The 13,980-nt window shown below is 37.6% G+C and overlaps 2 protein-coding genes, 4 non-coding genes and 1 pseudogene across 6 annotated transcripts; 3 read left to right on the top strand and 4 right to left on the bottom strand.

Annotated features, from left to right (window-relative positions):
- Positions 1-1,283: 1,283 nt before the first annotated feature.
- LOC106621809 (uncharacterized) lies at positions 1,284-12,636 on the top strand. The gene is made up of 9 exons (XM_070107585.1): positions 1,284-1,580; positions 1,645-1,889; positions 1,941-2,117; positions 2,217-2,500; positions 9,928-10,099; positions 10,934-11,243; positions 11,557-11,792; positions 11,852-12,031; positions 12,098-12,636. Exons 1-9 carry the CDS (start codon positions 1,329-1,331, stop codon positions 12,351-12,353), a joined length of 2,112 nt encoding a protein of 703 aa, XP_069963686.1. The 5' UTR covers positions 1,284-1,328; the 3' UTR covers positions 12,354-12,636.
- LOC106621811 (uncharacterized) lies at positions 3,196-4,412 on the bottom strand. Its single transcript, XM_014240802.3, has 4 exons — positions 4,128-4,412; positions 3,819-4,060; positions 3,589-3,765; positions 3,196-3,503 (listed from the first exon to the last, which is right to left on the bottom strand). The coding sequence occupies exons 1-4, from the start codon at positions 4,347-4,349 to the stop codon at positions 3,281-3,283; spliced, it is 864 nt and encodes a 287-aa protein (XP_014096277.2). The 5' UTR covers positions 4,350-4,412; the 3' UTR covers positions 3,196-3,280.
- On the bottom strand, positions 4,763-4,833 carry TRNAG-CCC (transfer RNA glycine (anticodon CCC)). Its single transcript has one exon. It is a non-coding gene; the product is annotated as a tRNA-Gly (tRNA).
- On the bottom strand, positions 5,069-5,139 carry TRNAG-GCC (transfer RNA glycine (anticodon GCC)). The gene has a single exon. It is a non-coding gene; the product is annotated as a tRNA-Gly (tRNA).
- Positions 5,418-5,488, bottom strand: TRNAG-GCC (transfer RNA glycine (anticodon GCC)). Its single transcript has one exon. It is a non-coding gene; the product is annotated as a tRNA-Gly (tRNA).
- On the top strand, positions 5,998-6,068 carry TRNAG-GCC (transfer RNA glycine (anticodon GCC)). Its single transcript has one exon. It is a non-coding gene; the product is annotated as a tRNA-Gly (tRNA).
- On the top strand, positions 12,403-13,768 carry LOC138856465 (uncharacterized; annotated as a pseudogene).
- The last annotated feature ends 212 nt before the right edge of the window (positions 13,769-13,980 follow it).

Below are 13,980 nucleotides of genomic sequence, written 5' to 3'. Positions count from 1 at the left end.
AGCTGAATGTTCGGAATCAAGTATTTCTAAGAAACCTTTTGTATTTCTTGAGCGTATTATCGTTTCGGTGCAACCGAAGTTAACGTTATTTCTTGTTAGTGTCATTAGTTAATATTAATGCACCGAAAGAGTTGAGTTTCATGCTGAACGGTACTATCTAGAGAGTAGTCTGAATGTAGTTTTTTTTATAAGTACTTGCGTAATTTTATGCTGGGTCATATGCAAGAATGCGAATAGTTCAACGCATAAATATGTATTTTCATACATTGTGTTGTGCTTTTTCACAAAATTTATTTGATTTCGGGTTTTTGAAATTTATGTTTGTCAGAATTTCTCCTAATTGTTTTACTCTTTTTTGCACATTGTTCTTCCTCTTATGTTCTTGGTAAATTTAATAGAGAAGTTTGCCCTACGTTGACTCAATAAAACTAAATATTTCGCATAAAATCCGCTTAGGTGGTTTTCTCTTTTCATGCTAAATAGATTTTGTTTGTTGAGTTGATTGAGTTTTTAAAAATAGCATTGCATTCAAAAATAGAATTACTTCTATAAGTAAAGCGCTAAATGACGTCATTTCGTCTTCTTGAAACAAAGCGAATATCATGAAATCTCACACAGCAGTGATTATTAAATGATGACCCAAGTATTCCGTTATATCAGAGTTTCTATACACATAAGCTCATTACTACGGCAGTTGCATTGTGGCGATTCTCGAACTGAAGTTGCGTAGTTAAGATTGAATTTTCGAACCGTCGGTCTAAAGTCGACAAAAGAGTCACGTTATTGTCACGATTCCACTTGTTCAGCTTATAAAGACATCTTCTTATGTATATTGCCAATAAACATAAAACACAATAGCTTAATTTTATTGTATAATTCTCTACCAGACAAAGTCTCTCTAAATATAACAACACTTAGACACATACTTGTATATTATATATGCATACATTTTTTCTTCAGTGTCGTCTGAAGTGCAGAACTTGTGCAACTATCTCCACAGATTAACACTTGGAATTAAGTAGAAGACAAATAATAATTAGATATATATATAAGAGTGTTTACACTTTAGATTTGCTAAAAACACCAAATATTTCCATTGTTGCATGAGCATTATTTCCTGAACGAGCACTTAACGTGAGTGTACACAAAGGGGCCTGATTATGGACGGAAAATATTACGAATATGTTGCTACCTCCCATAATAAATACAAACACCTACAAGTATATAGTTTATACAACCTAAGATTTTGTTTACATCTATTTATAACAGTTTATCGCACCAATGTATAGCTAGCAATATAGCTATAGCAATGATGGGCGCATTAGTTCATGTTTTATCGCGAGACCTCGAACATTACAATGAGCGAAAGTAGCAGCGTACAGATCGTTTCGATAACCACCACGGAATGGACGGCGCTGCGCGATGTATACCGAAAAGACTGGCCGAAGAATTCGTACAGCTACTATGCTCTGGAAAATTATATACGGTGGTCACGCAGAGACCCCGAACTGTGCAAGCGGGAAGTTAGTATTTGGAGTATAGACAATAATTGGCGGATACATGGCATTTATATATTAGAGGTAAACGATTCAAGTGTGTTCTAAGTGACTTGCAATATCAGTCCTATTTTATTAATAAACACAGGATAGAATTAATCACAGTCACATGATCCGAGCAGATATCTGTTCCACCGAGCACATAACACTTTTCCAGCAGGCATTAAGTCGCACGAACTTTAAGACATCTACTGAGTTTATATTTCGTGAGAAAACCTGCTCCTTTGTAAAGAGGCATCTCGAAGATTTTGGCTACAAAATTAATCTAAAGGCATGCTATCCAGCAAAGTTCTATCTACTAAGTAAAGCCGACTGCCGCAAACTGGAAGTTAGGTGAGATAGAAAGCTGTGTTTGGCTCGCTCGCTAATGGAATTTGTTTTTAGACCACGCACGGACTTCATTATTAAACCACTCACATTGAATGACGTTAAAGAAGTTGATGACTTCTGGCCTTATAAGTCGGCCGGTTCTCCTTACATTATAAGTAGAAATATCAAGTACAATATCTCCTTAGGCGCCTATCATCCCGAGAGCGGTGAATTGTGCGCTTGGGTATTACAGTAAGTACACCTTATCAAATTAAGTAGAAAATAAGGCATTTACAAGTTTTTATTATTTTTTTTTTTATTATAATTTATTTCTTTACTGAAAACTTGTAGCAGCGAATTGGGCACCTTTGGGCTTTTATATGTCAAAAGCAATTACAGACGCCGCAGGCTGGCCGAGGATTTGGTGATTCGAATTTGTCTAAAGTTGGCCGAGCAGGATTGTGATGCCAGTGCACATATCGTGGATTCGAATGAACCATCTACTAAGCTCTTTACAAAGTTAGGGTTCCAGCCCATTGAATACAATTATTGGTTTATAAGAGGAGACTACGAAATTGCTCCAAAGGCAAGCGTCGCACCTACGGCGGGCCTATGTGGTCAAACTATAAAGCATGGTTAAGAATATACATATATATATTATATATAAACCCATTAGCTTCTAGCTTAAATATTTCAAATTTCTTAATACTTAATTTAAAAATTAAAAAAAAATCAATAAGTACTCAATTCTGTTCATACATATAATATTAGTATAGATGTAATGATATATATCTTTCACTATTGAAAATCAAAATATTTATATTCTGAAAAGAGATGCTATTCTATTTTATTATTTACTCTCCGAAACCTAACGCAATCACATAAGTACACTACTGTCTTTCTTTCTCATATTTCTTAACTAAGACTCAAGCAAGTTCTCTCCGTCTAAGCCGCTTATTCTTGATGCAAAATAAAATAAAACAGTTTGGCTTTGGCTTCCCGAAGCGATGCGCTGGAAGACAAACTCATGTAGAAGCACGCACCTAGGTATACATACATACATATATGTTTTCTCCGATCACTTTGTACAACTGCATCTGCACATACACTTGCACACATTTGTAGTCGCATTACTCTTCGTTTCCATAACTTTTCTTTGCAAAGGAAACAACTGAAATCGATTTAAATGCGATTTAAACTAAAGTAAGCAACCAAGTATGTAAGTTCATTGCTGGAAACAAAGTATTCTGTAAAAACGATAGAAGGCGAACTCTAGTAGTTCAAAGTGTTGGCAGTTTGTAGATATTTCAAGTTGCAGACAAGCTTAATGTAAGCTGAAATGTTTTGTATTGATTTTATTTGAATTTCTCTACTCAATTTCATACAGCTACTTGTTTGTGCTGTTACACTTCACTTCAGAGATCCGCCTTTATAAACCAATAGTCGCACTCAATAGCTTCAAACCCCAGCCGCTTAAACAGTTTCAACGATGGCGTATTTTCATCCACTATATGAGCTGTGGCATCACGTCCTTGCTTGGCCAATGCGTGGCACATGTGGATCACCAAATACTCAGCCAGACCTTGTCGCCGGTAATCATCTTTCACATACAAAAAGCCCATAACACTCAACTCATTTCTGATTTGGGTAAATACAGAGAAATATAAAGCGTTTGCTTATCACAGTTATACAAATAGATATAGATATAGATAGACAGGCTTACTGCAAGAACCAAGCGCACAGCTCGCCAGTATCGCGTTGATAAGCGCCAAAGGAGAGGTTGTATTTGATGTTACGCCCAATAATATAGCCATAACCCTTCCTTTTGTAGTGCCAAACGCTTTCGACTGCCTCGACGTCTGCCAGTGTTAAAGGCTTTAAGATGAAGTCCGTGCGTTCTCTAGAAATCAATGTAAAACATGATACCCATGTAATGTTATAGAAATGATTTACCTTATCTGTAGTTTGAGGCTGCTTTCTTTACTCAATTGATATAACTGTGCTGGATAGCAATGGTTTTTCAATGGATAGCCTTGCTCTTGCAGAAATTGTTCGATGATTTTGGCAGTTTTTTCGCGAAAAACAATCTCATCACAAGATACTAAGTCCAGATAACTTAAGGCTGATTGGAAAAGTTCGTTGTGCTCATTGGAGTAAGTATCTACTCGAATAATATACACGTAAGCCGTCCGATCCTGTGAATATTTTTTGGTTTTATATTTTATAATTCCAATTGACAACATTTTCACTTGAATTGCTCACGTTCAATATGTAAATGCCATGCTCTCGCCAGTTATTATCAATACTCCAAATGCGTACTTCTCGTTTGCATAGTTCTGGGTCTTTACGTGATAACTGAATAAAGTTTTCTAGGACGTTGAAGCTAAATGCATTTTTCGGCCAGTCTTGTCTGTATACATCGCGCAATTCTGCCCATTCCGCGGTGGGTATCAAAACAGTATGTTCTTTGTTGTTTAGGCTCATCGTTCTGTCGGAGATCTAACTCTACTTGTTCATCTAACGATTTCGTCTTTAGTTATACGAGTAAATTTCAGTTATCACTGTTGTCATCTTATTTATCACTTCATATCACTCACGACTATTATGCGATTTATCTACACTCAAACAGAGTGATGCACTTAAGATTATCTTTTCAAAACATATTCTTGCATGTGTGTATGCGATGGACATACGAAAGAGAAGGTTCTCTTATCCATCTCATACACATTATCTATAGTAGGTATATTCATTACAAAAACGTTTACCCACGAACGCTTGAACAATTGCATTATAAAGAAGTGTCTTTTGAGTAACTGGAAAAGAGTTCGCCACACTAAAGGATTTCACCAAAAAGTCTCAATTATTTTGAAAGCAATGAAAAAGTTTAATTTGTTTATTGCATCGACCGGGAATCGAACCCGGGCCGTCCGCGTGGGAGGCGAACATTCTACCATTGAACCACCGATGCACATAAATTAATTAGTTCTTTAAAATTCTAAAATTTTGTTTATTTCATAAACTTTTTGAAAATTATTCGAGTTACATGCATTTCCACGAGTCAGTAAGCTAATAAGCTACTGGAGAATATTACTATCTCACCAATGATATTTACTATGCTTTTCCGCATTTTTCACAGTGTAGCATTGTATTTCGTTATGAAATAATATTTTATATAAACGTTTTTTAAATAAAAAGGTATTTATTGCATCGGCCGGGAATCGAACCCGGGCCGCCCGCGTGGCAGGCGAGCATTCTACCACTGAACCACCGATGCTGCGGGCAAAGTTTTACACTTATTAATATAAATAAGTAATTTTTAAATGTTTAAAACTTTAATAAAGTTAATATAAAATTTTAACTTATCAACTACACAACACGCTAAAGCTTTTTTCTTTAGGTTTTTTTTTGATATTACTTAAACTCTCTTGAAAACCAAAACATCACAACAAAATTTAATAAAACATTGTGCAAATTTTACATAATAAATTAATCCATACATAACATGCACATAAAGGTTAACGTATTATTGACAAATAAATATAAAAAGTTGATTGCATCGGCCGGGAATCGAACCCGGGCCGCCCGCGTGGCAGGCGAGCATTCTACCACTGAACCACCGATGCTTTGATTCGATCACGTCCAACTTCTCACTTCCGACATCGTTGCTAGTTACTTGGACTTAAATGTCGATCAACATCTAAAGCTCCAAACGCCTCCAAACGAGATTTAGTGCGAGTAACAGCAGATTAACAGCGTGATATCATGTAAAGCTAATAGAGAGATTTACTGTTATGAAATTACAAGCAACATTACTCTTGTGTTTTGAGAGGATGTTAAGGTTTACTATCAACCCACTAAAAGCAATAAATAATGCAAAAACTTTATTGAGGTGTATCATATATAGACTTAATAAATAAATAATTCGTAAACACATAGAACAACGTTTGTCAAATTTTAGAAAGCTTATTCAACTATGTTTCATTTGAAACGTGACGCAGGTCGTACCATATTGACTTAGTTGAATTGCAGGTGGAAAAGACAGAAACGTGAAGTTATTGATCAACATGAGTTGACCCCATTTTGGTGGAGGACCAACTGGGGTAACTTTCATTTGGAGGTTGAAGCACCGTAAGCATCGGTGGTTCAGTGGTAGAATGCTCGCCTGCCACGCGGGCGGCCCGGGTTCGATTCCCGGCCGATGCAATTAAACTTTTATTTTTACACACAACTATTATTAGTCCATACACCCAAACGGATTTAGGAAGCTAGTAATGCATTAATATCAATCAGAGAATGTTAATAAATGTATAACATTTATCTGCTTCAATACCTAAGGTTATATGAGTGCTGGAAGAGTGATCGTATTCCGGAGAATATTTATAACTGTAAACATGAGCTTTTGTTGGCGGCCGCAGGTAAGTGTGTGACTATTTTACGGTGGATTATGAATACAAAAGCCGGTTAAAACTGGGTGGCAATTTCAAGGTTTTGAATTTCACGATTTGTTCGAAAACGATCAAGCTTATACTCATACATGACTACTAGACACATAAATACAACAGCGAGCGTTTGATTACTCAGTATAAGCGCTTGATTAAAATTTGTTATCTCTCTCTCTTTTACTACATTCTCTTTTTAGTATAGACTATGAAAGCATAGGTTACTCTTAACTGCTAATACTACTGCAATAAAGTATAGAATAGATTCCCGCATGCACTTATCAAAGTTAAGAAATTGAGTGGAAAGCTTATTTTGTGCTGGCTTAATAAGATTATATCAAATAACAGTCACTAAGAGCATATTCCTAGCAGTATTGTCGAAGCCGATGTGCGAAGTTAGAGCAAGCCCAAGCAAAACTGCTGAAAAAACAGTTTTCGCATTGTGTTGTAGCCTCTTGGGAAAATTTTTATAAGAGCCTTACACTCTTACTTAGGATGAGCATAGAGCTTTTTGCAGAGAATGAGGTTAAACCAGCGATTCTCAAGCTTGTATGTGGATTTTTTTGCAATCTTATACTACACTTTTATACTTATCTTATATATACTAAAAAAGTTAATATGCAATGTAATATGTGCAAATATTTACTCATGCTAAAAGCACTTATAACTTATATATGAATGTAAGTATTTCCGTTACTAGGCGCTTGAGTATTTAATATAGACAATGCAATATGTTATCAATTATAAAATCTTATATTTTCGATTGAAATCATTCATCATTCATGCGTTTGCCAATTGGAACATGATCGTTGAAGCTATCAGGTGCCTTTACCTTAGGATCGATAAAGCCAGCCGTTTTCCAATATACCACACGAAAAAACTTATACGATTAAGTAATATATAGTATCTAAATTACCAATACTACAGGCAATCAATGAAGCACTAGAGAATGATATATCCGGTGGAGCTATTTTAGTGCTCCTTATATAATCGTACATTGATCGCGGGCTATTTTCACCAATTATTGTGTTCTTATTTGTTATTTTTTTTTTTTTGGGTATATAATATTTACCCTCCATTACCACTGAGTACCATATTAAAATATATTTTTAAATAAAATATAATGTTATTTATGAAGCAGCCTTTAATTTGAAATTTAAATGCATTTTCGCAACTTTCGATTCCACAAATCATTAAAGCGCCTGCATAGCTTTAAGCACACTGTCAAACTGCAGTTGTTTTGGTGGGTTTTCCAGCAACAAATAATGACCAGACCGAGAAATAGCATTACAAATCTAAATAAATACCAGTTGAATGAGCCGAACTCACAAATACAAATATAAGTTATATATGGGCAGAGTAAAGCGAAGACCGCGACTATTCCTTGTCAGTGGGAAAATAAGATAGCTGAATGCAAGCGCGCCAAAAAGCAGCATCGTCGCAACTTCATTTGTGGCAACTAGTTGTGTAAAAGTCGAGAAATCAAAGAAAACAACCCAATAAACGTCTGTGGCAAAACTGCCGAAGGCGAACGCAGAAAGAGCAACAGCTGAGGTAGAAATTGTGCAGTGAGGCTAAAGAACGCCGACGAAGGCAGCATGGCAAGAGCGTTACGCAAAGAAGTTGCACATGCAAATGAAAGCGAGCACATCCGCAGCTGCTGTATTGCCTTTCACTTCCGACGGAAGTCTTTGCCGGAAACGAACTGTGCGACCGGATTTCTTCACAGACATTGTTGTCATTTTCTGCTCGCACTTTACATATCTTGTGTATAGAAGAGAGCTAATTCGGTTTCTGCTTAGACAGCGAAGTATGAACTATATGAAGGCGCAAGTCAGCGTATCGTAGAACTGAGTAATTACACTTATATTTATGTATATACAAATATACGACCCAACTATTTAAATGCACAAATTTGTAATAATATATCTAAACTCAGAGTTAAAAACCGAATATACGAAAATGAGCGTTAAATTTAATTGAATTTAATAGAGTAGAAGTTATAGACATAATAATGCCTTAAAAATAATTCTTAAATTATTATGAAAATATTACTTGCTAAAAACTTCCATTACCACTAGTAGCAACGCACATTAATATGTTTCGCAACGTTTTTCAGCAACGCCTTTTACAGCTGGAGCACCGCAGCGTATACGCGATCCACCCACCGAATTACCACGGGCATTTCCTTGAACGATTTTTATTGCTGCATTAGCGTGATACTTTAAGCAGCAAGACGCCCCAAAGTGACAGCTGCTGCTATCGCTGAGCTAATGCTGCATGCCACAACTGCATGCTGCGACACATGTAGCATAGCAGCACACACGCATGTCTATTTATGGCTATGATACGAAGGCAACCGCACGGTTAGTGGCACTCCTTTTCATGATGGCCATGACGACGCTGATTATGGCGCCGATAATGTTACTAATATTTTTATAGAAATATAAAAAAAGTGCGCGAATAATGCATCCTACAAGCAAGCAGATGGCTGCAGACGTGCATACGTGCCGCATAAGAGCATGTGGTTGTGTGTGTGTGTGTGTGCCCAATGCACTACGCGCTCGACTGCACTCAACACGACAGAAACATTTTGTTGCATCATTCGCATCGTCAACCGTTAATGGCATTGTTGACAACACCATTGTCACCTCGGTAATTTCTTAGTTGCGCCACAGTGTTTGCGCTCAGTGCTTACTCTCCTTTCGGTATTTTGCAATTTCATGCCAGCGTGCGTTTTTACGTGCTACCAACCCCTTTGCCACGCGCTTCGCCATCAAACACATTCAATTGTTGCAAATATTGTTGATAATGTTGCAAAATAATAGTTTCGAGCAGAAAAAGCTGTAATTAGGTGAAAAACAACAAAGTAGAAAATGTGAAACAGACGTTCATTTATGGTGAATTGATTCATGAAAATAAGTAATAAAAGCGTCATGGACAGCGGAAGTAAGAAAAGACGCAAGTTACATGCTCAAAAAGCCATTCCTTCAGTTTTTCTTTTACTGCTAATCAAGTTTTCATAGCTGACATCCTTCTGCATAACGAAAAAATAACGCATTTTATTGACTTCTCGGTAGTCAAGAATTGTTGATGCCAACTGTGTTTTCTTGTTATTACACTTTTTTTCATTTATTTGGTCACAATTATGTTTTTGACGCGAAATATTACCTTTAAAATTACTTTAAAGTGAGCGCAACGCGATCAAATTGCTAAAGCTTCAGGAAAGCGTCCAATTCACTAAAATTTACCTTAGACTTCGAATTTTTCGTTGGATTTTATAAGTTAAGTTTTTTTTTCAGTCTTTGAATTATTCTTTATTTATTAATATAAGAACATCGATTGCTATAATAATGTCAGTTTTGCAAAAATAGTATTAATTTTTTAGATTATCGACCGTCGAATACTAGTCTAAGAGCCTGAAAAAGTTGTCAACGTACAAATTTTATGTTGCGTGTAATAAAGCAGTGATAAGTTGGTACCAGAAGGAGATTTGACCTAAACATATATTGCAGCAATAAAGTTATGCTCTCAACATTATTTTTTGGGTTCTGATTTGCACTGTCTCCAATCTTTATTAAGTCCAAAGAATAACAAACATTACTCTTTCTTCTCTTACGCAGCTTTCGAGAGTAGTTGTGTGGTCGCTGAGCATACAAGTATTTCTCTTCCTTATTTCACACATGGCTGCAGCGGATATTTTCTGCTGTGTGAACAAAGAATATCAAATGCAATTAAGCATAATAAAGCTCCGCGTCACAACACACTGAAAAATGTTGCAGTTACTAAGCAAATGTCAGTATTCTAGCTCATTGCAACGAGGTGAGTGTGTTCACAGCTCTTCATAGCATTTAACGCAAAAAAAAAGGTTGCAAAGCTGCTACGAAAGCGAACAGCTTTCTATACGTCCACTATTGTTGTATTTATGTGTGTTTGTACATTCGCAATAAGTGATTGGCTGAGAGTGTTATTATAGCGTCTCCGGTGAATATATGTGCCATCAGTCTCTTTCTGTCAGCGCGAGCGGATGCTAGAGTGACTAAACAGTGATCACATTCGCTTAGTCAGTGTTGTTACATATGTGATAGTATAAATAAAATATATTTTTTTATTGAACTCTCATATATATATCTCAGAGCGAAAATTGGTGTCAACTTGAGAACCCTTTGCAAGCCTAACTTCAATTTCCAATCGCTATCGACTGCAAATGTGCGCTCGCGCGGAATACTCGAATTTCGCAAGAAACCAATGCATTGCGACAATTCCAACAATTCCACCGTGCAGTCCACCCAGCAACATCAAATGCTAGCAGCCATTTGAATTCGCATCGACCAAATGGCTTTTCTTAATTGCTTTTCGATTTGATCTCCATGCCGGTCGGTCGTTACCGCGTTTAGGTTTCGCATTTCCCATTCACTTTAATTCAAGTTTTGTACTTTTGCTTTACTTTCCCAGCCGATAGCAACAAAATTTCAGCACATCAACAAATATATACGTGTATGTGAATTGACTGACGTTCGGCAGTTTGGCGCGTAAACTAACAACAACTAAGCAACTAACTTGCACATTCATTTGAATAGCAGCAGCAACGAGTGCTACCTCAAAAGCTGTCATCTATAGACTATAAAGCCTAGCATCATCATCACCAGCAGCTGCACCACTAGCCACTATGCTAGCAACAACTGCTGCCAGCTCCTCTGGCGTGTCGTCATCGGGCAATTCGCAACTCACAGCCATCAGCAAAATCAGCGAACTGCATCAATTGCGTGATTTATACCGTCGTGATTGGCCTGCCCACTGTGTGGGCTACTATTGTCTGAGCAATTTCATTGACTGGGTGGAAAAGCGCCAGCGACTGAGCACAGTGGCGGATATGAAAAATCTACAGATTTTCACACTGAACAACGATTGGCATAGCGATGGACTCTTTTTGGTTGTGGTGAGTAATTGAGTAGTACAACAAACAAGCGCATGTACATGGTGGTGCAATCATTTGCATACATACAGACATACTCGCACACCTAAGTAGAAAATAGGCAGTCATAACGAGAAGGTCGAGGTAACTTGAAGAATTTGCAAAATTAAATTATGTGTTCAATATTTCTAAACATTTTAGAAAATTAACAAGAATTTATGTTTGACTTAAAATATAAAATTTCCGAATAAAAAGTTTAAGCAGTTTTTTTAAATTTTATATAGTGTCTTAAACTAGAGAGACTATACGTTGCTATAAGCTTTTTCATCCATCGCAGGACCGTTATCAGTTATTTGTCAATTCACTGCTGGCCAGCGAAGAAAGCGAGCGCTTGACCACAGCTATAGCTTTGCTCAACTGGCATTGGCCGGGCTTTAAAGTGAGCTCCTTCCGGGAGCGCCATCGCGCAGCACTGCTGAGTGTCGTGCGCGAGAAGCAGTTAAACATTGAGTACGACAGTTTAACCGTTATGTACTACCAGCCCCGGGAGAAAGTGCTGCAGCTACCGATAAGGTATGTACGAAGATTATTATGTTTTGAAACTTAATGTGGATTTATGCATGTAATTGCAGCTGCCCCGATGACTATAGGCTACGCCCTTTAAACGCCGCAACAGATGCTGACTTAATCGACACACTATGGCCAAATCATCATCAGGGTTCACGCTTCCTGATTAAACGGCTAATCGAATGGAACGCGAATATGGGCGTTTATACCGCAGATAGCGGCGAGTTGGTCGCGTGGTGCCTGCGGTAAGTCTACATTAATACCAACGCTTAGAAGTTAGAGTTCTAACAGCTGAAATTTTTCTCAATTAGTCTTCAGGGTGGCTTCCTGGGCGCCTTGCAGGTGAAGGAAAATCACAAACGCCGCGGTTTAGGTACCCTGGTTACTGCGGCTATAGCGCGTTATATAGCCGAGCAGGGCGACGATGTAATGGCGCTAGTGGACAAGGATAATCGTGCCTCACGCGGCATTTTCGACAAGCTGGGATTCAAGGTGGTCGATAACTGCTATTGGCTGCGCACATTTCCCACAATCGATGTCGAACGCACGTGGCCAGTTGGCGAGTAAGGGGTCTTTTATCCACTTTTACAAGTGTTCACACATATTGTATATATGTATGAACCAACAGGTATACTTAAATAAAGTTGAAAATTAGTTATTAGTGCGACGGCTGGCTTCAATTTGAAAATAATCTGGTGGGATTTTAACTATGTTTGACCAAGAATCTCCTGACGTCATTCGAAAACCAGAGAGACTAAGGTTTTTTATATTGCTAACACATATATTATTATACAAAACATTCTTGTAAATTAAAATATATATAAATTGAGAATAAAGTTTTTCTGCTAAACGTCACCTCGTTTATCAAGTACCACAAGCGTGTATATGCGCATCTAAGCTCCACAAATATTCACCCTTTTCACTAACTGTAATACGAATAAATAAAAATTGCAAAAATTGATAACTCTGTGAAAGCTCTACATGCGCTCTCCCAATCGAACAATTATAAGCGCGACACACTGTACGGTTTCATCTAACGGCATGAACCTGATAAGCAGCTACAACGAGCGCGGGTCTACAGGAGAGTGAGAAATCAGATCGTTTCAACTATCACAAAAGTGGCTGACACATTAATTCTACATTGATTGTGTAGGATTGCTGCCAGCTCTTTGCGAAAATACTGACAGTAAAAGATGCGCAATCGTTGCTGCTCTTGAATAGCTGTGTGGGTGAAGAACCTTTAAAACCACCGCCATACCGGATAACGGATGTATACGTTTGTAATACCCTACGCGGAGTACTAAACGAGCTGCAGCTGACGTGTGTGGGCATAGGATTCAATAACTACCAACTGCAGCGGGAAAAGGCCTTGAATGTAAAACATTAGGAGCTTTAAATGCATGTTTCAAGCGTGTGTATTTTCTTATTAACATTTTCAATTGCAACTACTCGTACGCAAAGCTCCCTTCTGGCTTCAAAATGTGCTGCCTAAACATTGCCGAAGCAAAGATAATCAACTAGTTGTGGCTTGCCAATAATGCCGAAAGTTTGGAGATTATAAAAAGGCTTATTATCTGCAGCAGCAACAATAACAATATTGGTTAATATGCGTAAGTTTCGGGTAAATTGGTAGCTTGCTGCACTAGGTTAGTTTCAGGCTTTTTTTATTGAGCTTTAAAATTTAACTATCAAAACTATAGGCAAATACCAAAGTGACTTTCTCGGAATGTTACATGTGAAGCATGCTTGCAGGCGCTTCAACTTAGCCTCGTTGCTTTGTCTTGGCATGCTGCAGAAAGTCTCCGCGAACGGCGTTGAAGTGCGTGCAACGATCGACGCAAGTAATGCGGCATCGAAGCAGTTATATAAGAAATTGTGCTCTCAACTGTCACGCGTTGCATTTTTTGCATTTTTTCTTTACAAATGCACATATGTACTTGTAATCTCACATTTTACTTTAACCATAGGATTTGGACGATTAGAGGAAGCGGAAGAGATAGGTCTCCCTTTTGTGTTTGAAAGGAGAGTGTACTATAGTTTAAGAGTGCACTATAGCTATGGAGAGAAAGTAACATTTTTCACTCTTACTTACAACTGCAGGCAATTATTACTCTTAATTTCAAAGAACCTGTAAACGAACGCACATGTAGGAGTAGAGGAGTGATCGTAGCTCTCTATTACAACTTATATTCAC

The sequence above is a fragment of the Bactrocera oleae genome, chromosome 3 (assembly GCF_042242935.1).
Source record: "Bactrocera oleae isolate idBacOlea1 chromosome 3, idBacOlea1, whole genome shotgun sequence".
NCBI classification, from domain to species: Eukaryota; Metazoa; Arthropoda; class Insecta; order Diptera; family Tephritidae; genus Bactrocera; species Bactrocera oleae.
This window is presented reverse-complemented; position numbering and strand designations above follow the sequence as displayed.